Here is a 27,381-nt window from a genome sequence, read left to right as displayed (position 1 = left end):
TAACATAAAGGCTAGGTCATGAAGACTGGAGTAGACCATGCCATCCACACTCAAGGTGTCAACCCCCTATATAGCCCTGGTTAGATGGGAATTCACTTTGTAGGCAAGGCTCCTGGAATTTGCAGAGATTCATCTCTGCCTCTGAGTTCTGAAGTTACAGGAGTGCAACACCATGCCTGAATAAAGAAGAGCTGTAAAAGTGAAGAGTTGGAAATTGCTTTTTTATTCATAAAATGTCTTCAGTGGGGACTTTTAAAAGGCAGTCAGTAAATGCAGTGTATATATTTAGCCAACTATTGAAACACTGACAAGAATAAAATAATTAACAAAAAATAACAAAATTTCTAACTAAAGTAAACACCAAGCAAACAAAACCCCAGCAAAGAAAAGACACCTCCAAAAAATTTAAGCTACAAATATTCTTCTACTCTAGACTCAACAAATCAATGGAGTACATTTGGCTTTCCAAAGACACCAAAGATGACTCAGACCTCCTCTATAAGTTCTTTCTCAGGACCAGTCATGCCAGTCCAGGCTGTGAAACTGGAGAATCCCTAGTCGTCTTCTTGATGGAAGATCCGATGACTGACTAACATAGGTGTGAGGGAGTGCTGTAGTATCTGCAGTGCGTCATCTTCAGCAACACTTTCACGTGACATGGAGTTGGCTTCAGCATTGCCCTGGGGAGGGAATCCTATTCTTCTCCATGTGGTATGTATAGATAACAGCATGACAGCCATGCAGGCTTTCTTGTCAGATTTCTCACCACATGTGGAGGACTTAGACAGCTTACTAAAGACATGGAGAGTAAACCGACAGAGTAACTCTGACTCACCAACTTACCCTCCCCATGCTGCTGTGCCCCGTTTGAGGGCCACTTGTTAATAGATGTCTGGGTTCTGAGTAATGTTGGAAGGTCCTCTGTAGCTCAAGCTTCTTTCTGATGATTTATTTTCTCCTGGAATAATGCACCAAAAGACACATGGATCCCTTGCTGGTAGGTTGGGATTTTCCTCACTGGTTAGTTCACAGCTACAAGATGTCTTTTGTTGAGGAGGTGTTGATGCTAGAGTGGAGTTCTCTTAAGTGGTGCTGTAAGAGAAAGAATGGCAATTATTCCCATAAGCATCCTAACTCTGCAATGGCCTAGACAAAACCAGGGCCTATTCACTCACGGGACACCAATGTGAAGGAAGAAAGACCACCCCACGAATGCCATGGTTGCAGGGGATAGGAGTCAATGGTGGCTCTTTTGCCTGGTGCACTTAGTGTCCCTGCTGAAGCAGGTTTGTCTGCAGCAGGCTCTGACCCTGGGCTGTGGCCTGTTCTAGATCATGCTGGAGTGTTTTAGATCTATGAGAGGAAGGCAGCTGAAATACAGGCCCGGTGGGGACCTGCCATGCCAGCATTTGAGTCCCCACCAGCTCCATTCAGCTGGACAATCAGCATTACTTTTCAGCTGAGTTTATTCCTTTCTTCCTCAAGAGAGAAGGGCCAGAGAGTAGCTGGCCCTGTTTTTTTTCTCCGCATTTAAAAATTGCTAGAGATTAAACTGAGAAATATACACCTAAACTAAAAACAAAAACAAACAACAACAAAAAAACAGCACATTTCTCCAATAGTTCAGATACATTATTTTGAAAAAAAAAAATAGCAGCATAGCAATGTCAGAGTCATAGTTCAGGAGAGATATGCATAGCCGTGAACAGATGCCAGGCAACTCAGCAACCTTGGAACCTAACTGTATGAAGCCCTCTAGTGGTGTCTACACAACACTGCAGTGTGCAGGCTCTGTTTATGCCTTCAGCACAGAACATTCCTTGGCTTCAACCTGTCAAACTCCAAGCCTGATTATTTCCAGAGAAACTTTCTCACAGCAAACAGATGCACACTGCAGAAAACCTGTAATGAGTAAGAAGTGGCTCCATGCAAATCTGCACAAGGGAAGGACCTTACCTCTAAAGGTGCCATCCTGAAGGAAAATGAAAAGGCAGGAGGGCACACTGTCTTCCATCTAACACTCTCCCTGTTAGGTTTGGGGCTGCCATGGGAACATGTGTGGGGAGACATAAAGATCAATGAACTCAGGACATATGAGGGAGCTCAGAAACAAAGAAGGGGACACAATCTCTAAAAAGATTAATCTTTTTTAATGTCCTGGACAGACATTTCTGTTAACTGAACCAGCTCATACACTCAGATGTTCTTTCCCTGGCTGTGACTCAAAGGCCATGCAGATGGGCAGAAATTCAAATAGGGCAGAGATTCAGGTAGAGGGGAACTACTGAGTGCCACTCCCTCCTGGCCTGGGGTCCTACCTCATCTGGGAGACAGTGAAGTAATGCTGCAGCTTTTCTGCCAAGACCTTGTGCTTGGTGACCAGATCTCTCTGCTTCAGCAGGTATTGCAGTCTCTCCTCCAATCTTTCCTGTTTCTGTTTAGTAGAAGATTATGTTCTTAGTGCAGGGTTGAACACTCATACACACACAGACACACACACTTCTGAACACACACACTCTTGAACACACACATATAAGTGTGTACGCATACAAGCATATTATATTGCATTCACATGTTTAGTTTCCCAGATAATGCTAATATAAGAAAAGATCACCCAGGACATTTAAGAAGAAACTGAACATTCCTTAGATGGAAGAACACAGTGGGCAGGACAGATGGACAGATCAGTCAATGAAGTGCACAAACCTTGTAAACCCAGTGCACGAACAAATGGGCTCGTGGGGTGCTTGGCCTATAAGCCACGCCTGTTCATCAAGTTCCCCAGTCCATGCACTAAGGGCTTGGATCCCCAGCACGGGACTACAGGATAGTGGTGAAGCAGCCAATAGCTTCACTCAGTACTTCCCAGTGTCTCCAAGGTAAACAGCTTCCTCCAAAAGGAGCTCTCTAAACCACAGGCTGCCTCACTTCAGACACAAAGCAATGAGCCCAGGAAACTAGAAAATCCTCAACCAGGTGCCAATATAATCCTTTCCTCCCTGTAAGATGATTGTGTCAGGGATTTGTTTGAATAAGAGAAGGTTGACTAAGTCACAGACAAATGATCGCATGTATTATTTCTTACTGAACAAGATTCCATGGAAAGCCCGGACCACATTGTACTTTTACACTTACAGATGATGGGTATCTGAATAGTTTTGACTTCAGGGTTGCTCTGAAGATGACTGCTCCAACCCTGGTGTCAGCTAGTTTCTCTGTGAACAACTTATTTCCCATTCCAGAATCACTGGATTACTTGGGGACTGCAGTTCAACTTTCTGAAAAATTGTACATAGCTTCTCATGGGGCTACACCATTTTACAACACCAGCAATGTCTGAGACTCTTTATTTCTCCTAATCCTCCATAAGGCCCATTTTAACTCAGACTTAACAACTTTGGAATAAAATCAGTTATTGAATGCTGAAGACACAGCAGAGGGTGAGTGCTTTAGACTATAATGAGCATAAGTGGGGTGCACTAAGACAGCCCTATTTTCAAACCTCAGCATGGCTATGGGACTTCTGCTCTGCTGAGATGCAACCACAAGCACCCCTGCAATTCAGAATCTCTCGGGGAATAAAATTCAGGCCAAGCTTCAAGGCCAAGGTCAACTCAACAATGGTGAGGCCAAGTTGGAAAGAAAATGGTAGCAGGCAATGAGACTGAGAATACAAAAAAAAAAGACTGAGAATAAAGCAGGTGAGGGACGACACCTGATCCTCCAGTGGGCAGTCACCGTTCACTAAGAACCGAGAAGGGACACAAAACCTCATCCAGCCTTTCCTACCTCTCAGGCACCATGATTTGCCTCAGCAGCCCTTTCCTCACCATCATCTACTGTAGAGAGCAAAGGCCTTGTGCACACAGGTAAGTACTGGAGAAGCCAAGAAACTTAAACACACAGCTTACATCTTCAATGGAATGAGGAGCACAGCTGCTCTTCCTGGAATGCTAGGAATGATGTCATTTTATAACCTGGTGACCCTTTGCTGTCTGTTGAGACAGGCTCTGCCATATCTCACAGAATCAATGTTATTACTAATCCAAGACCTAGTCCCCTAAATCTTGAGCAATGCTTTTAGACCATAAACCTACTCTTATGACTGAAGTCACTTGTGTTTTACAGCAGCCTAAGTGACTTCTATGTTATCTTACTGGTGGTTAATCCTGAAGCCCATAGGTATTATGTTTACCTCAGTCAAGCTCTCTATAGCCTATATTGTGGGCACCATCTATGAGTCAACTGTACCCATTCTTGTGAGAGAAGTCCAATGTACTTTGTAAGGAATCTCAATGTAAACATATCTGAAATTATTGTGGACTTGGAACTGAGTTAATTGTTATCTGACTGCTTTTTTCAAAAATTGAGCTGTGCTTAAATATGGCTAAAGTTAAATGATCTGGTCCAGACTCTTGAAGTCCTGGTCTAGCACTGGTCACAATAAAATTGGGCTGAGCCAAGTTTTATTATTGTCTCTTCATGGATCATTTTCCCTCCCTGTTGTTAAAGCCTGCAAGGGAATCACCACAATGTACCCCATTCCTTTTGTTTCCATCAAAGGATTTCTTTTCTGACTTTTAAAATTATTTGATTTTTAATATTTTTAAATATTTGTGACTCTGAGAACACTTGAAAGACTTTTAGTTACAGAAGTTTTTATGTGTTTTGTTCTAAGGAGCTGTGTGGACACGCAGAAAGATGGGCAGCTCCATGTGATGTTTGATTACATGGTTTCCAACAAAGCTGGCACAGGATTTTCTCATTAAAGTTAGTCTCTATCAGTGTTAAAGATATTCCATGAGCAAGTGAATGTACACATAGAGGCTCACACACATTCTAAAGTGCACAAAGATATACACAAACTCAACACGAATATAAACAGCATGCATAAAACACCACCACCACCAACAACAACAACAACAACAACAAAATAACAGGAATTAATCATGTGATATCTCTCTGTATCAATTGTCTCATTTCCCAAATAAAAAGACGTGGACTAACAGAATGGATTAAAAAAAAACAGGAATCATTTTTCTGCTCCATACAATAGACAAACTTCAACATCAAGTATAGACATTATGTCAGGGGAAAGGATTGGAAAAAGATATTTCAAGCATATGAACCTAAAAGGCAAGCTGGTGTAGCCATTTTAATATTTAACAAAAAGGACTTCAATTCAAAATTAATCAAAAGAGATGGGGAAGGATACACCACCAAGATGACATTTTAATTCTTAACGGCTTGCCCTAAGCACAAGGGCACCCACTTTTGTAAAAGAAACACTACCATAGCTTAAAGCACACACTGACCCTCACACACTGATATTAGGAACTTAAATACTCCAATCTCACCAATGTTTATGTAACCAGTGTGCAGGTCATATAGACAAAATTAACAGAGAAATGTTGGAGTAACTGAAGTTATAAACCAAATAAACCTAACAGGTATCTACAGAACATTCTACCCAAACACAAAAGAGTATACCTTCTGAACAGCACCTAATGGAACTTCTTCCAAAACTGACTACATATTCAAACATAAAGCAAGTCTCATCAGACACAAGAAAATTGAAATAACTCTCTGTATCCCAGCAGACCACCATGATTAAAGCTGGATATCAACAATAACAGAAAAAAGAGAAAGCTTATAAGCTTGTGGAAACTGAAGAACTCTATACTGAATGAAAAGTGGGCCAAAACAGAAATGAATAAGAAATTAAACAATAAAAGTGGTGCTAAGAGGAAAGTTCATAGCACTAAGTGCCTACATTAAAAAAATAGAGAGATCTCTTACTAGCAACTTAATAGCACACCTCAAAGCTATAGAACAAAAAGAAGTAAGTACATCCAAGAAGAGTAGACTGCAAGAAATAATCAAACTGGGAGCTGAAATAAGTAAAATAGACACAAAGAGAACAATACAAGAAAATCAATAAAACAAAGAATTGGTTCTTTGGGAAAATCAACAAGATAGATAAATCCTTATCGAAACTAAATAAAGATGGACAAAGAATATCCAAATTGATAAAATCAGAAACAAAAATGGGAACATAACAAGAGACACTGAGGAAACCCAGAGAATCACAAGGACATACTTTATTTCTTTTTATTTTTTTTTATTTTTTTTGGTTTTTCGAGACAGGGTTTCTCTGTGTAGCTTTGCGCCTTTCCTGGGACTCACTTGGTAGCCCAGGCTGGCCTCGAACTCACAGAGATCCGCCTGGCTCTGCCTCCCGAGTGCTGGGATTAAAGGCGTGCGCCACCACCGCCCGGCAACAAGGACATACTTTAAATCCTGTACTTCATCAAATTGGAAAATCTAAAAGAAATGGATAATTTTCTTAATAGGTACCACTTACCAAAGTTAAAGCAAGATCAGACAAACAATTTAAATACACCTATAGCACCTAGTGAAATAGAAGCAGTCATTAAAACTCTCCCATCCAGAAAAAAAGAAAAGTTAATGCCAATACTCCTCAAATTAGTTCACAAAATAGACATAGAAGGAACATTACACAATTCTTTCTATGAGGCCAGTTACCTTGAACGCCAAACCAAAGAAAGATTCAACATAGAGAATTACAGACCATTTTCCCTCACGAACATAGATGCATAAGTACTCAATAAAAATACTTGCAAACCAAATCCAAGAACATATCAAAGAGATCATCTATCATGACCAAGTAGGCTTCAACCCAGAGATGTAAGAACAGTACAATACATGAAAATTAGTCAATGTAATCCACCATATAAATAAACTGAAAGCAAAAAAATATATGATCATTTTACTTAATGCCAAAAAAAGGGCCTTTGACAAAATCCAATACACTTTCATGATAAAAGTCCTGGAGATATGTTACACAAATCTTAAAAGGTCTTATAATAAATAAAAAAAAACCTGGAGCCAGATATTTGGGTAAAAGCTGAATATCAGAGGGACAGAACAAGCCACAGCCAACCTCACCTCGCCAACTCCTCAGCTGATCCTGTTTCCTCAGATTGAAAGCCTCTGAGTCCTCACTCAAAAGAGTTTTAGCTGAACTGCTTAAAGCTTCTAGTTCCTGGTCCTTATGCCTTATATACCTTTCTTCTTCCTGCCTTCACTTCCTGGGATTAAAGGAGTGTGTCCTTCCCAAGCAAAGACATGAGATCTCAGCCTTGGGTTTAAAGGTGTGTGCCACCACTGCCTAGCTCTGTTTCCAGTGTGGCCTTGAACTCACAGAGATCCAGACAAATCTCTGTCTCCTAAGTGATAGAATTAAAAGTGTGTGTGCCACCACAGTCTGGCCTCTATGTCTAATCTAGTGGCTGTCTTGTTCTCTGATTTCCAGGAAAGTTTTATTATGGTATATCACAGAGATATTATAGACACAAGGGACATACCTGGATATAACAAAGATAATTTACAGCAAGACTATAACCTACTTCAAATTAAATGGAGAGAAATTCAAAGCAATTCTACTAAAATCAGGAACAAGGCATGGCTGTCCACTTTATCCATATCTATTCCATATAGAACTTAAGATATAGCTAGAGCACTAACTGAAGGAGATCATGGGGATACAAATTCAAAGGATGAATACAAAGTATCATTATTTGCAGATTATATGATAGTATATATAAGTTCCCTAAAAATTCTACCAGGGAACTCTTAGAGTTGAAAAACACTTTCAGCAAAGTAGCTGGATACAAGATTATCTTTAAAAAATCATTAGCACAAATATATACAAATAATAAACATACTGAGAAAAAATCAGTGGAACAATGCTCTTCACAACAGCCAAAAAATAATATAACATGTCTTGTGATCACTCTAACCAAGAAAGTGAAAGACTCGTATGATTAAAAACTCCAAGTCTTTGATGAAAGAAAATGAAGATATCAAAAAGTGGAAAGCTCTCTGATGCTCATGGATCAGAAGGATCAACATAGTAAAAATGGCCATTCTACCAAAAGAAATTTCAGATTCAAAACAATCCCCATCAAAATTTCAAAAATTCTTTAAATACCTTGCAAAGACAATTATGAACTTCATATGGAAAAACAAAATAACTAGGATACCTAAAACAATCCTCAACAGCAACAGAACTGCTGGAGGTATCACCATCCCTGATTTCAAGCTGCCCTATAGAGCTATAGTAATAAAAACCACATGGTATTGGCATAAAACAGATACATTGATCAATGGAATCTAATCAAAGTCCCAGACATAAATCCACATACCTATAGACACCTGATTTTTGATAAAGAATCCAGAAAGAAAGAATGGAAAAAAGGAAGCATCTTTAAAAAATGGTGCTGGTCAAACTGGATGTCTGCATGTTGAAGAATGCAAATAGATTGATAGTCTCTGTATTGTACAAAACCTAAGTCCAAGTAGATGAAAGACCTCAACATTAAACCAGACACACTGAACCTGGTAGAAGAGAATATAGGGACTAGCCCTGAACACTGGCCAAGGAGATGAATTTCTGAAGGTAACATTGATAGCACAGGAGCTAAGATCAATAAAAATAACCTCATGAAACTGAGAAGCTTCTTATGGCAAAGGACATCATCAATAGGACAAAATGGCAGCCTATAGAATGGGAAAAGATTTTCATCAACTCCACATCTGACAGAGAGAAAATATCCAAAATATATAAAGAATTCAATAGACTAGATATCAGCAAACAAAACCATCCAATTAAAAAATGGTGTACAGATCTAAACAGAGAATTCTCAAAAGAAGAATCTCAAATAACTGAGAAACACTGTAACATTCTACAACCTTAGCCATCAGGGAAATGAGAATCAAAACTACTTTGAGATTCCATCTTATACCTGTGAGAATGGCTAGGATTAATGATAGGAGTGACAGCTCAAGCTGGTGTGGGTTTGTAAGCAAGGGGAACACTCCTCCATTTCTGGTGGTAGTACAAACCTATATAGCCTCTGTGGAATCAATATGGTGGTTCCTCAGAAAATTAGTAATTGATCTACCTCAAGACCCAGGTATACCATTCTTGGACATGTAACCAAAGGATGCTCTATCCTACCACAAGGACACTTGCTAAAATATGTTCATTGTGGCTTTATTCATAATAACCTCAAACTGGAAACAACCTAGATGTCCCTCAATGGATGTAATATAACATGTAATAAAGAACATGTAATATATTTACACAAGGGAGTATTACCCAGGTGTTTAAAAAAATGACATCCAACTGGCATTGCAAGCAAATGGGTGGAACTATAAAAAAAAATCCTGTGGGAGATAACCTAGACCCAGAAAGACAAGTATAATTTGTATTCACTTGTAAGTACATTATTAGTTGTTAGGTAAAGGATAATCAAGCTACATTCCACAGATACAAAGTAGTTAGATGAAGAGATGTCTCTAGAGGAAACACATGGGTCTCCCTGGGAAGGAAAAATAGAATATATTTTTCAAGGGGACTTGGGGTTAGTGGGGGCAGGATTAGAAGGGATCAAGTATTAGGGGGAAGGGATAGAGGGAGAGAGTATGGGGAGAGACAGCTGGAGTTGGGGGGCCTTTAGAGCGTGTTGTGGAAAGCTAGTGCAGAGAAAACTTCCTGAAACCTATATAGGTGATCCTAGTGAGTACTCCTAGTAATGGATCATACAGAGTCTGAACTGACCATCTTCTGTAGCCAGGCAAGGCTACAGGTGAGACTGGATTGCAGTCAGTTGAACTGTTGGGAAGGGAATTTAGATCCCTAAATAACCCAGATTGATGCTAGGACCAAGTGTTCCTCTCTGAAAACTGACAGTGGGGTACCATTGTTGTGGGCAACATCTACACAGTTCATTGAACATAGAGAGATCAAGCTGTTGCCTTCATGGAGCTCTCACCCCTATCTTCTATTCTGTTTGGCCTGGAAAGGTACTCTGCAGGCTACAGAAAGAGAAACATGGACACCAACCAAGGTACAAAAACCTCAACATATAGTCTGTCCTCCCTGAAAGTTGTGCTGGGGCTATGTTGGCACAGAACTTGAAAGAGTGGCCATACAATGTCTGATTTAACTTGAGGCCCATGGAAGGAAAAGCAGTCCATGCCCTACACTGCCAGGATGGCCAGGAACTGGATACCAAATAGCCCACAGACCTAGGGTAGAACCAAATGTAACTAAAAAAAAAATCAATAAAATGATTGCTAATATTCTTGACAATATTCTGCTATACTCATAGATTGGTGTCTTGCCAGTTGTCATCAGAGAGGTTTCTTCTAGCAGCAGATGGGTGCAGAGACCCACAGCCAGTCATTGTGTGGAAGTGGGAGTCTAAGTTGAAACTCTCTATCAGGTCACATGGCCCAGTGAATCATCTAAGCAGAGCTCACATGAACTCACACAGACTGATGCAGCAAAGATGGAGCGTGCATGTGTCTGCACCAGCTTCTCTGCATATATGCTGGAGTTTTGATGGGATTCCTAAAAGTAGGAGTGGGTTTGTCTCTGACTCTTTTGCCTCTCTCTGGACATCTTTCCTCCTATTGGATTGCTTTGTCCAGTCTATATGATGGCTTTTGTCGTCTTATTTTTGTTTGGTCTTATCTTGTTTTGTCGTGTTTGGCTGTTGTCTCTTGGAGGCCTGTTCTTTTCTGAAAAGAGGCCAAGGGGGAGCAGATCTGAGGAAGAGGGGAAGTTTGTGGGCACTGGGAGGAGTGGAGGGAGGGGAAACTATGGTTGGGAACTATTGTATGAGAGAATGATCTATTTTCAGTAAAAAAGAAATAAAATATTCACTCAATAAAAATAAAAATAAATTGTTTAATAATTATAACACTCTAAAATAGTTATTAACTATGTAGTATCTACCCAAGGGACAGCTTCCTTCCACTAAAATATTAACAAGGAGCCGAAATTCCTATGATTTGATGGCATATAATCATTTTCATATATAGCAGTGAGTTGCAGGCTGTGAATAATGGGCAGCAGGTAAGATTGTCTTTCCTGTGCAGATTGAATTTTGTGGACAAATCAATAGGAGGGTTTGGATGCTGCCTCCTGCAGGAAAATCCTCTTCTATTGGAGGTCTCCGACACAAGAAGAGCTGGAGGGTTGGTTGCCCAGAGCAAAAAGCAGCTGTAATGTACGAGATGGATAAAAGGTAATAACTTCCTCAGTTCCTTCAGGACAGACATCTTGTCTGTTTGTTCCAGGTATAGCTTACTTCCTGGCATTTATGTGACTCCCAAGAAATATTCTTGAAAAGCAACCTTTATGTTATTCTTTTTAAAGCTATCTATCTACTAACGATGACACATCTAAATTATATTTTCACTGACTTTTTTTGTTTTTTTTATTCTAATCATTAATTTATTAGGGTTAATTAATCTTTTTTTTAATTTTTATTTTGCAATACAATTAAGTTCTACATACAGGCACAGATTCCCTTGTTCTCCCCCCTCCCGCCCCCCTCACCTTCCCCCCAGCCCGCCCCCCATTCCAATCTCCTCCAGGGCAAAGCCTTCCCCACAGACTGAGATCAACCTGGTGGACTCAGTCCAGGTAGGTCCAGTCCCCTCCTCCCAGGCCGAGCCAAGGGACCCTGCATAGGCCCCAGGTTTCAAACAGCCGACTCATGCAATGAGCACAGGACCCGGTGCCACTGCCTGGATGCCTCCCAAACAGATCAGGCCAATCAACCCACTCAGAGGGCCTGATCCAGTTGGTGACCCCTCAGCCATTGGTTCATATTTCATGTGTTTCCGTTTGTTTGGCTATTTGTCTCTGTGCTTTCTCCAACCTTGGTCTCAACATTTCTCTCTCATATAAACCCTCCTCATTCTCAATAATTGGACTCCCAGAGATCCACCTGGGGCCTAGTCATGGATCTCTGCATCCAGATCCCTCAGTAGTTGGATGAGGTTTCTAGCACGACAATTAGGGCGTTTGGCCATCCCATCACCAGAGTAGGTCAATTCGGACTGTCTCTCGACCATTGCCAGCAGTCTGTTGTGGGGGTATCTTTGTGGATTTCTGTGGGCCTCTCTAGCACTTTGTTTCTTCCTATTCTCATGTGGTCTTCATTTACCATGGTCTCCTATTCCTTGTTCTCCCTCTCTGTTATTGATCCAGCTGGGATCTCCCACTCACCCAAGCTCTCTTTCCCTCGACCCTCACCCTTCACTACCCCCACTCATGTCCAGGCTGTTCATGTAGATCTCATTCCATTTCTCTGTCATTGGGCGATCCCTGTGTCTTTCTTGGGGTCCTGTTTTCCAGGTAGCCTGCCTGGTGATGTGAGTAGCAGTCCAGTCATCCTTGTTCCACATCTAGTATCCTGTTATGAGTGAGTACATACCATGTTTGTCTTTCTGAGTCTGGGATACCTCACTCAGGATGATTTTTTCTAGGTCCATCCATTTGTCTGCAAACCTCATGATGTCATTGTTTTTCTCTGCTGAGTAGTATTCCATTGTGTATATGTACCACATTTTTTTATCCATTCTTCAGTTGAAGGGCATCTAGGTTGTTTCCATGTTCTGGCTATTACAAACAATGCTGATATGAACATAGCTGAACAAGTGCTCTTGTGGTGTGGTTGAGCATTCCTTGGGTATATGCCCAAGAGTGGTATAGCTGGATCTTGGGGGAGATGGATTCCCAATTTTCTAAGAAATCGCCATATTGATTTCCAAAGTGGTTGCACAAGCTTGCATTCCCACCAGCAGTGGAGGAGAGTTCCCCTAGCTCCACATCCTCTCCAGCATAAGGTGTCTTCAGTGTTTTTGATCTTAGCCATTCTGACAGGCGTAAGGTGGTATCTCAGAGTTGTTTTGATTTGCATTTCCCTGATGATTAGGGATGTTGAGCAATTCCTTAAATGTCTTTCAGCCATTTGAGTTTCCTCTGTTGAGAATTCTCTGTTTAGTTCTATAGCCCATTTCTTAATTGGACTGTTGGGCATTTTGATGTCTAATTTCTTGAGTTCCTTATATATTCTGGATATCAGTCCTCTGTCAGATGTGGGATTGGTAAATATCTTTTCCCATTCTGTAGGCTGTCGCTTTGCTTTGTTGACCGTATCCTTTGCCCTACAAAAGCTTCTCAGTTTCAAGAGGTCCCATTGATTGATTGTTTCTCTCAGTGTCTGTGCTACTGGTGTTCTATTTAGAAAGTGGTCTCCTATGCCAATGCGTTCAAGACTACTTCCTACTTTCTCTTCTAGCAGGTTCAGAGTAGCTGGATTTATGTTGAGGTCCTTGATCCACTTGGACTTAAGTTTTGTGCACGGTGATAGATATGGATCTATTTGCAGCCTTCTACATGTTGATATCCAGTTTTGCCAGCACCATTTGTTGAAGATGCTTTCTTTTTTCCATTGTGCACTTTTGGCTTCTTTGTCAAAAATTATTTGTTCATAGGTGTGCGGATTAATGTCAGGGTCTTCAATTCGATTCCATTGGTCCACATGTCGGTTTTTATGCCAGTACCAAGCTGTTTTTATTACTGTAGCTCTATAGTACAGCTTGAAGTCAGGGATTGTGATGCCTCCAGAGGTTGTTTTATTGTACAGGATTCTTTTGGCTATTCTGGGTTTTTTGTTTTTCCATATGAAGTTGAGTATTATTCTTTCCAGGTCTTTCACTGATGTTTTTGAGATCACTAATAATTTAGCACCTCTGTGTTAAAAACACATATTTGTAATCCATTGACCTTTGATTTGGTTTAACTGTTAATTTTAATTGAAGTATTTAGACTAGGTTTGGGCTTGTGATGCACACCCGTTGTCATCCTAGCTACTCAGAGGCTGAGACAGAAGAACTGAATGTTAAAAGCTAGTCTGAACTATACTGTGAGTTCAAAGTTAATCTGTGCAACTCGGTGTGACCATTAATCAAGATTTTAAAAGACTGGGGATATAGCTCATTGTTAGAATATGTAACAAGCATTTGCAAAGCCAGAGGTTCAATATTGTTTTAATAATTAAATAAAAGCATGGGAGGCCTGCTATTTCTTGAAGGGAAATTAAGGAGGAGTGGACCTGGGGCAGGAGGGATCTGGGGGTGAAGGAGTGGGAGGAGGTGGGGAGGGGGAACTGATGTTGAGATGTAACATATGAGAGAAGACAAAAAGGGTGACAATGAGAACCACTCCTTTGGCATTTTCACAGGGCACTGCTCCTTCAAGCTGTTTCCAACATGTGATCTCACAAGAGGCTAACTCTCCAGAAAGACTTAGGAATGATCACAGAAACCAACAATTGAATGAGATGTTGGTGATCTGATGGATAAGTAGGTGGATGGTCCCATGAGTGAGTGAGTGAGTGCGTGTGTGTGTGTGTGTGTGTGTGTGTGTGTGTGTGTGTGTGTGAATGCACATCTGTATGATTAAAGATGGTGGGCAGCCTGCACACAATACCTCAGCCTACCTGCTTTTCCTTGGCCCAGAGGTCATAGATCTTCTCATGGGCCTCCCCACAGAGCCTCCTCATCTCCTCACAGGACTCTTGTAGTGAAATCTGCTCCCCCCTCAGCTTTTGGTTCTCCTCTCTCAAGATGCTCACTTTTTCCTTCAGATGAATCCACTCACTCAGGAGCTGGCTGTGAAGGATGCTGAACCACCACAAAGAACAAGGTGAGCCCCATCCAGCCTCCATATGCCACTCCCACATCATCCATGCAAGGTCCCATGCCCAGACTAGAGTCCACTGTAGCCATGCATAAGCTAGTAGCTGGCAAAAGCCGGAGAAGAGCCAAATCCCAGAAAGACTCAGACTGTTTCTGAAAACCCTGAAACTGAAAGGGATCCATATACTTCTGAGAGCAGGGTTTGCCTCCCCCAACATGTGCTTAACTGTTCATGGTATTGGGAAAACAACAGCAAGTAGAGGGTAAACATTCTTGATGGAGGACAGAAGATCCAATGGGAATATATTCCATCTATGGGTCCCATGGGAACCAGCTCTGTAAGCCCCTGCCAGAGCCCCAGAGACACACAAATGCCTGATGCCCCATCATGGTGCTAATAGTTTTTCTATCTAGAGGCCTCTGAGGCTGGCAGGACAATGATGGGAGTGGCTCACAGACACTTCACTCTTAGAAAAACTGGTCCAAGAGGCCCAAGTCAAGAGTCCAAGGCAGACTGCTTGCTATGGGGCACACAGGCTAGAACAAAAGGCCTCACACTGGTTCAAAGACAAAAACATGCTAAAAGTAGTCACTCCCAAGTAATGAGGTTGCAGTGAAGTCAGTTACTCACCTGCAGGAGAGAGTTTCCTTGGTCAACTCCTTGCACTTGTTCAAGGCCTCACTAATCTCTTTAGGGAATTTCTCCAGGTCCAACATCACTTTTTTATGCTCCATATTCAGCATCTCCAGTTCAAAATTCAGCCTGTGGTAGGGCATGGCCCAGGAACAAAGAACCCCATGAACACAGGACCCAATGACCATATGAATTCAGGCAGTACCCTCAACTACCCCAGCACAGTTGATGTCACATTATGGTAACTATGAAGTAGGACAATGTGGTGCTTATTAAACTCACTGTCCTGGCCTCAGACCAGCAGTCAGGTGGTGCTAAGAGAGTGAGCCAGGGATGCATGGTGCCACCACTGGGCCTGGAGGAATTGAGGACTCTAAGAAGTCCTCAGGCGTCTGTGTCACAAGTCTGGGCCCACCAGAAATCTATGATATTGTTGTTCGTGTCTTCAGAATGGGGATTTTTGATCCCAGGTTCCTATTGCTACGTGGATGCCCAGATCACATAATCAGTATTTTCAGGGAGTAGACCCAACTTAAGGATACATTTATAAGTCTCCAGTGAATTCCAATGGGCTGCCAACATGAGCACACAGGCCAAGAACACTGTTGCTCACAGTGAGTTCCCTGACCTTAGTACTGACATTGCCTGGAAACTGTGACACAGGAAGAACCAAACGCCCTGCCAGAGACCTCCAACTGCCAGGACTGGGTGGAAGCAATGCAGCCTGTATCCCCATCTCACTCCCAACTAGGCTTCTGTTCTGCCTCTCAGATGCACTCAGAAAAAATTAGCTTGGGCATGAGGATACCCTGGAGGTGCAGCCTCCAATGACCTGAGGATTGCTGGGGTTGACTCAGTAGGATCAAGATAGTCACCATAGAACTGGACATAATGATTACCTGTTGTTCAAATCATTGTTGGTGAAATTGGCCAGAATTATAGAGAGTTCATTCCTTTCATTGGTCATCATCTGTAGCTGAAGGGTCAGTTTATCCACCTTGTTCATCTGCTGTTCTTGCTCAGTGAGGGAGGTTGGAGTTGATGCCTTTCCAGTAGTCCCTGTATAAAGATAAACATAAGTGAATTTGCATGGTTGTATGGCACAGGGCCAGGAGAGATCATGTTGAGTCCCAAGAAGAGGCCTGAGAAAGAGGGAATGCATGGAACCCAGTGAAGTCCCAAAGAGCAGAACAGCTGTCCTCAAGTTGGGGTTCATAAGCCATGTCTCTGTGCCCAGTCACTATGGCTAGATATGTGCACCAGCCCCTACTGCAGCTCCACTGTCCCTGGAAGGCATATATTACCCAGCCATGCAGCTCTGGAAATATCAGCTCATATCTGATGTGAGACAGGAAAGTCCTGAAGTCCCTAGTGCTTAGCACCACCAATCCCTTTTCACCTGTGTCCAGGACTAAAAGTAACTGAATGTCTAAGACCTTGGTGCATGGATAGGGAGTTTCCCTCCTTGGTATTCTCATCAAATATCCATAGAACCTAAAGGAATCCACTGACAATGAACTGTAGGAACACCCTACCCTGACACCTCCTTAGTCTGTGACTCCTGCTGGCCTTCTTTGCCACTCAAAATGAAATTAAGGAACTCCCAGAACAGCAGCTGCAGCCTTGACAACTCCTGGCTCTCTGACAACTAACCATCAGGAATCCTTGACTCTGAGTCTACCCTTTCAGGAATCCAGAGAAGCAGCATAGACCTATCTCTTTTTAAGACCCCAGCTACTGAATCCTATTTTTGGAAGGTCCACCCCAAGCCTCACCTCCTCCTTAGAAAGCCAGATCTCTCTGTCAATCAGTGTGCTCAATCTTGCCAACATGTCTTCTGGTGAACTCTATAAGCACTTAATGAATGCCCCAAGGACAGTTGGTGTTATCACAACCATGATGAATTCACAGATCTTGTCAAGGGCTCTCCAGGAGACAATAGAATGTTCAGAGGAGGGACTGTTAGAGTCACTGCCAACTGTCATCACTTGTTTGATAACTATCTCTTCCTCAAATCACTAAAAAGCCAAGCTTCCCTTTCCAATAACCTTCCTTGAGACACAGGGGAGGCCTTCAGCACCTTCAGCATCAAGAGATCTCTGATTCATTAGAAACTTTTCACTAGTTCAATCTGTGGAGTTGAAGACTCACTTTCCAAACACTCTCCAGGAATGGGCTCTTCTCTTCCTTAAGATCTCTAATCAATAAGATGAGAAGTAAAGGATACTAAGAAATTAGCTCAGGATGATGGGGAAGGAAGGTAAGTTCCATGAAGTGAATGAAGATATCAGGAAAGATGCACAGGGATGTTACACTGTGGGTGGGTGGTGGGAGATTATGAGTGTCCTGTCAGACCAAAAATAAGTCACATAGGTAATGATGAAAATTTCTCCAAAACTTCAGCAGAGTACAGTCCATCCATCATGATGTTAGCAAAGGTGTTACCACCTAGTGACAGGACAGGCTGGAGATACCTAAGGACTGCACATCCTCAGGTGAGCCCTAAGACACCAAGAACAAACATTTGCAGGAAGAGTGATGACCCATTCCTGCGCCCAAGGTAGAGAAAAGATGACTGGCTAGTGAGCGGGCAGGAACTCAGGAACCTTAGGGGTCACTGAAATGCAACAATGCTTGGTGGCTCCTGCCCTGCAAGTGGCTATGAGGTAAAATGAGAGCCTCCAACTTTGGCCAAGCGACTTTGCTCTGCCTGTTATAAGTATTACACAACCAAACAATGTCCACTGAGGGTGAAGTTCAGTGCTGTAACTGAAGCCTCATTCTCCCTTCTATGCTTCCTTCCCACTCGAAGTGAAAGCAGAGGGCCCTGAGTAGAGCAGCTCCAGGCTTGACCATTCCTGCCTCTCTGCTAAACTAACCACCAGAAATCCTCATCTCCAGGTCTGCTTTTTAGGAACTCAGAGAAGCGTAATAGGTCCATTACTTCCAAAAAGCTCCAAGATCCTGAGTCCCATTGTGAAAAACCCAGCAGAAGCCTTCCTCCTTCAGGAAGCTCCCCATCCCTTGTTCAGGACTCACTGCGCTTTCCCCGGAACCATTTATTTCTTGATGTGTGGCACTGAGAATGAAGGCCATCTTCCTTCTGCCTCTCTCTAGTTTCGTTATGTTCTCCCTTCTGTCTCCCAAGGAGCCTGCTCAGTCTTGCCAATATGGCTGCAAGTGAAACCTTTTGGCAATGAACAGATGTCTGAAGGGCAGTTGGTGTTACCACAACACCGGTGACATCACATAGAATGCCAGGGCTCTCCGGGATACAGTAGAATGTCCAGGGAGGAGTCGGCTGATACAGCCTTTATTTCCCTGATAACTACTTCACTCCAAAATGACCTGAAACCAAGGTGCCAGGTCAGAAACCTCCCTGGGGGGTCACACAAACTTCTTTGGCACACCCTCCTTCCAAAGTCAGAGATCTAGCTCTCCGCTTCATTAGAAACTATCTCTGGGGAGTTGAAGGCTCACTGTCAAAACACTGTACAGGAATGGCTCTTCCCCTGCTTCAGATCCATACTCAGTATGATGAGAAATAAATGATGCTAAGAAATTGGATCAGGATGATGGGGAGTAGGAGCGATGAGTCCTCTGAAATAAGCATTACGGGGGAATATCCTCAGACTTTTAGAGGTTCGTGAGTTCAAAACAAAGAGAAGTCACATAGGTTGTAGCTACAGTTTTCCTGCCTGGCCCACAGTCAGGACAAATCTTTGTCACCCGCCAGTCCCACAGCCGCTCAGACCCAACCAAGTAAACACAGAGACTTATATTGCTTACAAACTGTATAGCCATGGCAGGCTTCTTACTAACTGTTCTTACAGCTTAAATTAATCCATTTCTATAAATCTATACCTTGCCACGTGGCTCATGGCTTACTGGCATTTTCATATGCTGTTTGTCATCGTGGCGGCTGGCAGTGTCTCTCTGACTCAGCCTTCCACTTCCCAGCTTTATTCTCCTCTTTGTCCCGCCTATACTTCCTGCCTAGCCACTGGCCAATCAGTGATTTATTTATTGACCAATCAGCAACACACTTGACATACAGACCATCCCACACTAATAGGTAGTGATAAAAATTTCCCCTTGAGAGTAAATAGAGCTCACTCAAGCTATGAGGCTGTGAGTGAAGATGTGATTAGCTGGCACAGCCATATCTGAATGGAATGGCAGAAGTTATAAAGCCAGCACAGCTGCTTGACAAAGATCCAGCAAAACTGAGCCACATGATGGCTGCCATGCCAACTTTGGTTTACATCTCCACCTGTTACATACTTGGGGCACTTTTAATATTTGTACAATTTGAGGATATTGGGTTGATGGAAAATTCCTTATGAATCATTTACGCCTTCTCCCAGGAATGCTGCTTCTAAGCTTACCCAGGAAAGTCCTGAACATACTATTCCTGCCTTGCTTTTAGGGAGATATGCTTATCTACTTGAAGGTCTTCCTTACACCTTGGAGGTTGTGACATATAAAGAAGCCAGAGGTCTCTTCATGAGGCTATGAGACACTCTTGAAACATCTGTCCCTATACTTACACCGAAACAAGATATTCAAAACAAAGTAAATTCATAAAGGTCAACAAGATCTGATGGGCTAGAGGAGTTGGCCACAGTTCAGATTACAAGGCTCTTCCCACTGTACACTCAGACAATTATGTGGCATACAACTCTGCCCTACACAGAGACATATTGATGAGCAAAGTATGGAGTGAAAAGATGATAAAAGTATGAGGTGTTAGGACCTCCCTCTCTTAGAAGTTAGCTCATGTAGAGCCGCTATAATGTCATATGACCAAGGATCAACAGGATGCGAGGATTAAACATATAGACAAATTCTATAAAGATATAAATGTGAACATTGATTGTATTATGCCAGAATTTGAATAATAACTGCAGCAGCTTTAGCCTGAGGATTTTCCCTGGGCACTCTGACCACTGAGAGTTAATAATACATTGCTTGAGACATGGCAAAATGCCCAGAGTGGTTGAAGATTTTTGTTTTGGTCTAGTGTCCTTGAAGCAACCAAAGCAACCAGCCTGAGCACAGGCTGTCAAATGCCTCTAGATTCTCAAAAAATTGGGCTATGGGGTTAATGAGTAAGAATGATAACTCACCGGGCGGTGGTGGCGCACACCTTTAATCCCAGCACTCGCGAGGCAGAGGCAGGCGGATCTCTGTGAGTTCGAGGCCAGCCTGGTCTCCAAAGCGAGTTCCAGGAAAGGCACAAAGCTACACAGAGAAACCCTGTCTCGAAAAACCAAAAAAAAAAAAATGATAACTCTGTTTATTAAACTTGAGGGAAAATGATTGGAAATAATAACTTTGTTCTGTCATAGTTTATTAATGATGACTAAAAGATGAACAAAAGAAAGTGAAACATGAGTCCAAAACCAAAAATGATATGTTCTATGTTTTGGAACATCATGAATATATCCCAGATAACTAAATTCTGTATAAATAAAGAAACACTGGCTGCTAGTCAGTCAAGCTGCAAGGTTCTCCCGATGACCACCATGGCCTGGCTCACTTCCTTCCCCTCTGATGCCTTACATCCTCTGCAGGACCCATCCACCACTAGGGATGGCTCCCAGCAATTAGCTCTTTACAGGTCTGGCTGTAGACACATGAGCCCAGTTAAGCCCTCAGATCTTTAGAACAAACAGTCCTAGGAAGTGTTTGATGGTCCAAATCTTGAATCAATAGACAAAGGAAAGGTCAGTGGCAAGTCAGTGCTCAGTCTTGGTTATGTAGAGGCACCTTGAGTTGGAAACACACATGCACATGCATATGCACTCACACGCATACACACACACACACACACACACACACACACACACACACACACATACACCAGGTATACAAGAATCATGGAATAGAACATGATGTACATCACTATTATTTCTGGTGTTTCAACCAGAAAACAAAAGTTAAATTCCTTGGGCTGGAGCCACCTGTTGCACTCTACATGCTTGGGAATGGTTGGTACTGCTACCTTTGGGTCCAATACACATAGGAGATCATGAGAAAGACAGGCAAGGGGATAGGCTCAGGGTTGTTGAATCAAAGAGCTTTGTTATAGCCTAACCTCACCTTTCTACTTTTGACAGTCCCTGTAAAGAGGAGCCGCCCCATTGTCAGCCTGGAATGCATGTTCTCCAGATCTCTGGACTTTATCCACCAAAGCATGTTCCTTGGAACCAAGGGCTGATGAAGTCTGTCAGGTGATCTCTGTCATTTCTGATGCTGAAGCCCCAATTCTGTAAATGTGATTATTAACTTTATTTCTAAATAGGTCTTGTAGAGACCAAGTTGAGGACCTATTGAAATATAAGAGCAAAGCATGTGCCAAAACTGGTATGAAAATTTTTATGAACATGCAGAGCAGTGTTGGGGTAAAGAAGCAGAGGAGAGAAGTGAGATAGAGAGAAAATGTGAGAGATATGACTTTGCAAATCAATCTGAGATGTGAAAAGATCTAGAAAGCAAGATATAAAGGATTGCCTGCAAATTCCAGCAACTAAGAAGGAGGCCTGGAGCCAGTTGTATCCTTAGGAATTCAGAAAGCTTGGCCTTTTCAATACTTAATTGTGAGACATCACACTTCCATGAACACATTTCCCCAGCCCAGAAGATATACCTATCCACCCTAGACAAATATACACAAAACCATTCTGTATGTGCCTACCTCTTATCTCACTGATGTTTCACACCAAAAGAGGATTCATTATCTTCCAAATGCCCTGAGATTCAGCTGACAGGGGCCAGCACCTGACCCTCACAAATGCTTTCCCTCAGCCTACCCTTGGCACATGGAAGGTGTTCAGAAAATGAACTGATAGATAAGACTTTGCCTAGCATATTCTCAAAATGTAGTCTTGAGATTATCAGTCTCTGGATGACAACCCTAACCCATCACTCTACAGAAAAGAGGGTCTCATTGGTCAGCTAGCTTTTTTCCTTCCCTTTACATCCTTCAGGTAACCAGGGGACAGTCTCCTCAAGCTCATTTAGAGTGGCACAGGATACATCTTAGTTTCACAACCCTCAAGTCTGACCTCAGAATCCAAGAGAAAATTCACAAACACTCATGTGGATGGAGATGCCCAGGTTATCTGCCTGATCACTCTAGAACCTTGCTGATGCTGATGCTGGAAGTGAGATGCAGGGACAGCACATGGTCACCATACTAAGCAAGCCATCTTCTCTAATATCATCCCAGGACACCCAAAGCTTGCAGGAAAGACCCAGTTCTGTTTTTGTCCACTGCCTCTTAAAGCCCATAATATTGTGAGGTATGTAAATGTATTATCTCTGCTTAGACACTTGCCTAGAAAAGAAAACTGATGTACCCAAAACATAATGACTTCTGATCTCTCTGGCTCCAAGAGAGTTTTTTTCTAAGTGTGTACTCTTTAGTAAAATGCAACTTGTGTCTTCTATTGTTTAACATTTCCCTTCTTTACATAGTACACACCATCGGGAGTTTGGCTAAATCATCAGAGAATGGGCTAATGCAGTCATCATCCCTTTGCTTTAACATTATTGAGTGATGTGCCCTAACAACTACAGCCCTTTATGTTACCTTCACATTTATATTCTAAAAATATTTCAGAGATCTTAGTTACAGATATCCTAACAGATGGGTCCTTAAGGCATCTATGACTATTTACCATTAAGTCTGTGCAAATTCTTCATGCTTGATTCTTGCAGCCCTTGCCTTGGGCTGAACTTAGGACACACTTCCAGGAATAGAATTGTCTCAAAGAACTTAAAATAAAAATATGAATATAAAACTAAATTAACCCAATATTTAAAATAAAAATGTTAGCCTTGTATTAATGATGGTACACAGACATCAGCATCTTTCCACATAGGTAGGAACCAGAAATACCTGGAAAATGCATGTACACCAAGTGTACATGTTAATTTATCAAGTAGTTACTGAATGCACTGCTCCCATTAGAAATGGTAACCTCTGCTGAATGTACAGAGCAACAAATACTGACCTTGGAATATTCTGCAAGTTGTAATTCAAAGTACCAATTACTGGGACCTACTACTCAGATATATTAATAAAAATTTCACTGTATGATTGCTCTGCAGAGTGCCCAGGTTGCAGTTCACTCACCAAAAGGTAATTCACAGCCCTCTCTAACTCCAGTTCCAGAAGACATTTTGCCCTCTTCCAACCTCTTTGGGCAGTGCATTGATGTGCTGCAGAGACATACATTCAGGCAAAACACCCATACACATAAAATGAAAATGAAGAGAGAGTTTTAGTGTCCTGGATATTAGATCCTTGCTGAAACATTCACAAACTATTCTCATGTGTAGGTTCATGTGTTATGCAGTTTCTGGCAACATTCTTATTGTTGATGATGTTTGAGACAGGGTCTCTGTATGTAGTCCTGAAACTCATCATGTAGCCTGTGCTGGCCTACAGACATCCAAATGCCTCTGCATCCATTGTGTTGGGATTACAAGTGTACATCACTATGCCCCACCTTTTTGAGTAACTTTTTTTTATTGTTTTCATTTTGTCTTTTGAGACAGGATCTCACTCTACAGCCAAGACTATCCTAAATTTCACTCTGTAGACTAGGCTGACTTTGAACTCACAGAGGTCTACCTGTCTATGTTTTCTATGTGGTAGTATTGTGTTCCCCAAAATATTGTGCACCCTAATAAACTTATCTGGGGTCAGAGACAGAACAGCCACAATATTAAACATAGAAGTTAGGCAGTGGTAGCACACACCTTTAATCCTAGCATTCCAGAGGCAGAAATCCATGTGTTCAAGGATACAGCTAAGCATGGTGACTCACTCCTTTAATCCCAGAAATCGAGCCTTTAATCCCAGGGAGTGATGGTAGAAAGCAGAAAGGTATATAAGGCTTGAGGACCAGAAACTAGAAGCATTTGGCTGGTTAAGCATTTGGCTGGTTAAGCTTTTAGGTTTTGAGCAGCAGTTCAGCTGAGAGCCATTCGGATATGAGGACACAGAGGCTTCCAGTCTGAGGAAACAAGATCAGCTGAGAAGTTGGCCAGGTGAGGTTAGCTGTGGCCTGTTCTGTCTCTCTGATCTTCCAGTGTTTGCCCCGGCCAGCGGGGTCTCAACGGGGGTGACCCACCTGTGGGGGAGAATGAAAGGGATAGGAGACACGAAGGAAGACAGGGTTCTGATCAAGCTGCAAATTTTATTTTCCTCAGCAAGGCTTATATAGCATGGGAGGGGGAGGGGGCAGAAAGGAGGGAAGGGGTACAGGATGTGCAGGACGTGCAGGACGTGCAGGACGTGCCGGACATGCAGCTGAGGGGAGACGTGCAGGTGAAGGGGGACGTGCAGGTCATGAGGCTGCAGGATGTTGTGCTAGGTGATAAGGTCACTGGTCAGGGCCCATTGTTCTGTTGCTATGCTATCTGACCACGGGATGTTCTTTATCTTTGGGGGCATCTGGTTTAGGGCCTGTGGCTTGTTCTCTGGCCTAGCTAGTACTTTTCCATGGTTCATGTTTGGTCCCTGACAAGTGTTCACCCCAATATCTGGTTCAGATTTAATTTTATTAATAAGACTCTTTAAGATTTCTGCTACATCTCTGAGTCCTGGAATTTAAGGCATGAACCATCATGTATGGCATGATTTTTGATGTGTTTTTAATAGATGGAGGAGAAAGAATATATTCAAAGGAAAAAATTTCAGTACTATGGACTTAACATAGTTAATCCTTCTATTTTCATATGAACTGTTATATGGATTCCAGTTCCCAATTCAGAGTGACAGGGAAGTAATCCCTCATTTTCACAAGTATCCCAGAGATTCCTGTACATTAACCTAAGTTCAGACTTGGTTTTCTATCTTGCCAGGTGAAATAGAATTATATTTTATATTTTTCTGCTTTGATTGTGTTCAGCACTATCAGGGCAGTTTGTTCAGTATACTCAAGAAGTAGTGATGTTCAAGAGGAGGTCATGTTTCTCACAGAGACACTTCTGTGTGGATTCTGTGAGTATGGCTGCTGCTGGGAACCTCAACTTCCTCTAATACTGAAATGGCAGAGCCTTAAACACTTAGGAAGTGAATTCAAAAACAAATGAGGAGCAAAAGATTGGGATGGAACTCTAGACTGTCAGTATGCTGGTGAAATGAAAAGCCCCACATCCTTCCTTGTTCGTTGACAGAGACAGGAACTCAACAAAAATGTAAACTTGCCTTTGTGAGACATCAAGTAATTAATAAAAATCACAGTGTACCAGCGGATGCACCCAAACTTCTTCACCTCTCTAGGCATAGAAACTGTTCTATTATTAGAAGAAATATCCTGGCTGAACAAACTCTGGACTCTCCAGTCCCTCCTGTGTGGACTAAAGTAGTGAGAACTTGCAGAGTGTGGGTGGTGATTGAACCCTAGCTTCCTACATGGTAGGAATCATTCTGCCAAATGAGCCACAGCTATTGTCTTTTCCCCCTTTGCCTTTTCTTTTCTTTTCCTTTTTCTTTTTTTGATTTTTTTGAGACAGAGTTTCTCTGTGTCACATCTATGGCTGTTCTGGAACTTGGTTTGTAGACCAAGCTAACCTTGAAAATCCACCTGCCTCTGCCTCCTACATGCTGGAATTAATGGCATGCACTACCACTGCCTGGCTGCTTTTTCTTTTTTCAACAGTTAATCTCAATGTGTATCTCACAGACGCATGTAATCTATCTCATTTTGGTATCTTAAGTGCAGAATGGAGGGCACCACACTCAACCTGAGGGATTTTTCTCCTGGGGGTTGCACTGTTCAAGTTACCTCTGCCAGCAGTTCATTACAGCATCCTCACAGGTGTATTGTCTATCTGCTGAGGCACCTCTGAGGAAGTTTTCAACAGCTAGGCATGTGGCTTCTCTGAGTGTACCCCCAACCCAATTCCAACACTGTAACCAGCCCTGCAGGATCTTCCCGGGTGTGTTTCCATGCTCCTGTATTTAAGCCAGGTGATCTTCCCTCCTTCTCATTCAAACGATGTCATTTCCCAGTAGTATTTTATTTCTCAATATGATAAAAAGGGGGGTTTTAATGAAGAAATGAGACATTCCTGTGCAGTGTTTGGAAAACAAGCACTCAGTTCCCCACATATGAAATACTTCCAAGAGGCCTACTTTGTTCCTGGTGTACTGAATGTCCCAAGCAGATACCAGAAATAAAATGACTGAGGATAGCATTCTGAGTATTATTCCCAATGGCAGTAACAGGGTTGAGAGAGGGTCTCAGCTGCAGAAATCCTTGAATCCTTCAAGAACAGCAAAGGCAGAAGAAGGTGGCAGCCATCAGAAATGAAATGAACAAAAAACAGAGGTAAGACTAAAGAAAAAGAAGTCTATGAGCAGCCAGAGAAGGGGACCTAAAAGCTCTGGGTATCATAAGAGTTCAAATGCATGATCATGTCTCCTAGAACAAGAGTCTTATAGCCCAGGATGAAATCAGTAACACTGGGTATGGGCACATGTGTGATAAATCCCATAAAGTTCCTGATCCATTGGGCCTCAGGAGAAATATAACACTAGAAGAAACCACTTGTCATTGTCCTTGCCTAGTCACTGTCCCTACCGATGCTCCCCAACAGGTAAAACAGCAGAAGTTGCCAAAGAACAGCATTTGAAGAGTTTCTCCTTGTCTACCTATGGTTTTGGTCTGTTATAGAAAATGGGTCCTTGGCCATCTGAACCTTCATAGAACCACGACTTACTCCACTTTTTAGAATCGTGTACATTACCTTCCAATAAAGAGACTCATCATTGCAGTACTCATCAGGTGGATGATCCCAGATAGGAAACTTCAAATTTAGACCTGTGAGGATATAGGAAACACAAATTGCAGAGGGAATGCTACTTCTTTACTAAGTAGTTAAATCACTGTGATGAAAACATTTCTTTTAGCTGATGCCATTAACTGACACATGCTTAGCATGTCTTGGCATTGTCCAATGAGCGTGTGTATATAATCATCTCTTGTGCTGAGAAAATGGAGTAATGGGGGACAGGTAAGGGTTCCATCAACTCAAGATACTTCTTCCCTTGCTCTGGATTTGCAGGTGTGCCTACCAAGATTGATAGGATTGGTGTAAGCATTGGGAAACCGTCCTACCCAATAAGACAACACCACTTT

At 42.3% G+C, this 27,381-nt stretch overlaps 2 protein-coding genes across 7 annotated transcripts in view; one reads left to right on the top strand and one right to left on the bottom strand.

The window, feature by feature from the left end:
• Positions 1-200: 200 nt before the first annotated feature.
• LOC131894845 (disks large homolog 5-like) lies at positions 201-27,065 on the bottom strand. Of its 4 annotated transcripts, none has more exons than XM_059245157.1 (6): positions 26,990-27,065; positions 16,120-16,279; positions 15,218-15,349; positions 14,388-14,571; positions 2,319-2,434; positions 201-1,092 (listed from the first exon to the last, which is right to left on the bottom strand). In XM_059245157.1, the coding sequence occupies exons 2-6, from the start codon at positions 16,224-16,226 to the stop codon at positions 1,083-1,085; spliced, it is 549 nt and encodes a 182-aa protein (XP_059101140.1). In that variant the 5' UTR covers positions 16,227-16,279; positions 26,990-27,065; the 3' UTR covers positions 201-1,082. The 4 variants fall into 4 exon arrangements, with proteins under 4 accessions (XP_059101140.1, XP_059101137.1, XP_059101139.1 ...); XM_059245154.1 differs by lacking the exon at positions 26,990-27,065 and adding an exon at positions 23,364-23,490; XM_059245156.1 differs by lacking the exon at positions 26,990-27,065 and adding an exon at positions 16,996-17,128.
• Positions 14,494-27,381, top strand: part of LOC131894847 (disks large homolog 5-like) — a 30,625-nt gene continuing 17,737 nt past the window's right edge. Inside the window, exons 1-2 of one of the 3 annotated variants that reach the window (XM_059245161.1) lie at positions 14,494-14,593; positions 21,343-21,456. The gene's annotated coding sequence lies outside the window, so the exon portion shown is untranslated. Of the gene's footprint in view, positions 14,594-17,199; positions 17,481-18,501; positions 18,587-21,342; positions 21,457-27,381 lie in introns of those variants that run through there. The other 2 variants (XM_059245159.1, XM_059245158.1) reach the window with 2 other exon arrangements.

The sequence above is a fragment of the Peromyscus eremicus genome, chromosome 18 (assembly GCF_949786415.1).
Source record: "Peromyscus eremicus chromosome 18, PerEre_H2_v1, whole genome shotgun sequence".
In the NCBI taxonomy this organism is placed as follows: Eukaryota; Metazoa; Chordata; class Mammalia; order Rodentia; family Cricetidae; genus Peromyscus; species Peromyscus eremicus.
This window is presented reverse-complemented; position numbering and strand designations above follow the sequence as displayed.

What these genes read in the sequence shown, in the direction of transcription:
- LOC131894845 (XM_059245154.1), bottom strand. Translation starts at nt 23,442, where the DNA reads ATGCACTGCCCAAAGAGGTTGGAAGAGGGCAAAATGTCTTCTGGAACT. An exon ending in GGGCTGTGAATTACCTTTTG is followed by an intron (nt 16,280 to 23,363) that starts GTGAGTGAACTG and finishes ATCTTTATACAG; the next exon opens with GGACTACTGGAAAGGCATCA. An exon ending in AAGGAAACTCTCTCCTGCAG is followed by an intron (nt 14,572 to 15,217) that starts GTGAGTAACTGA and finishes GTGGTGGTTCAG; the next exon opens with CATCCTTCACAGCCAGCTCC.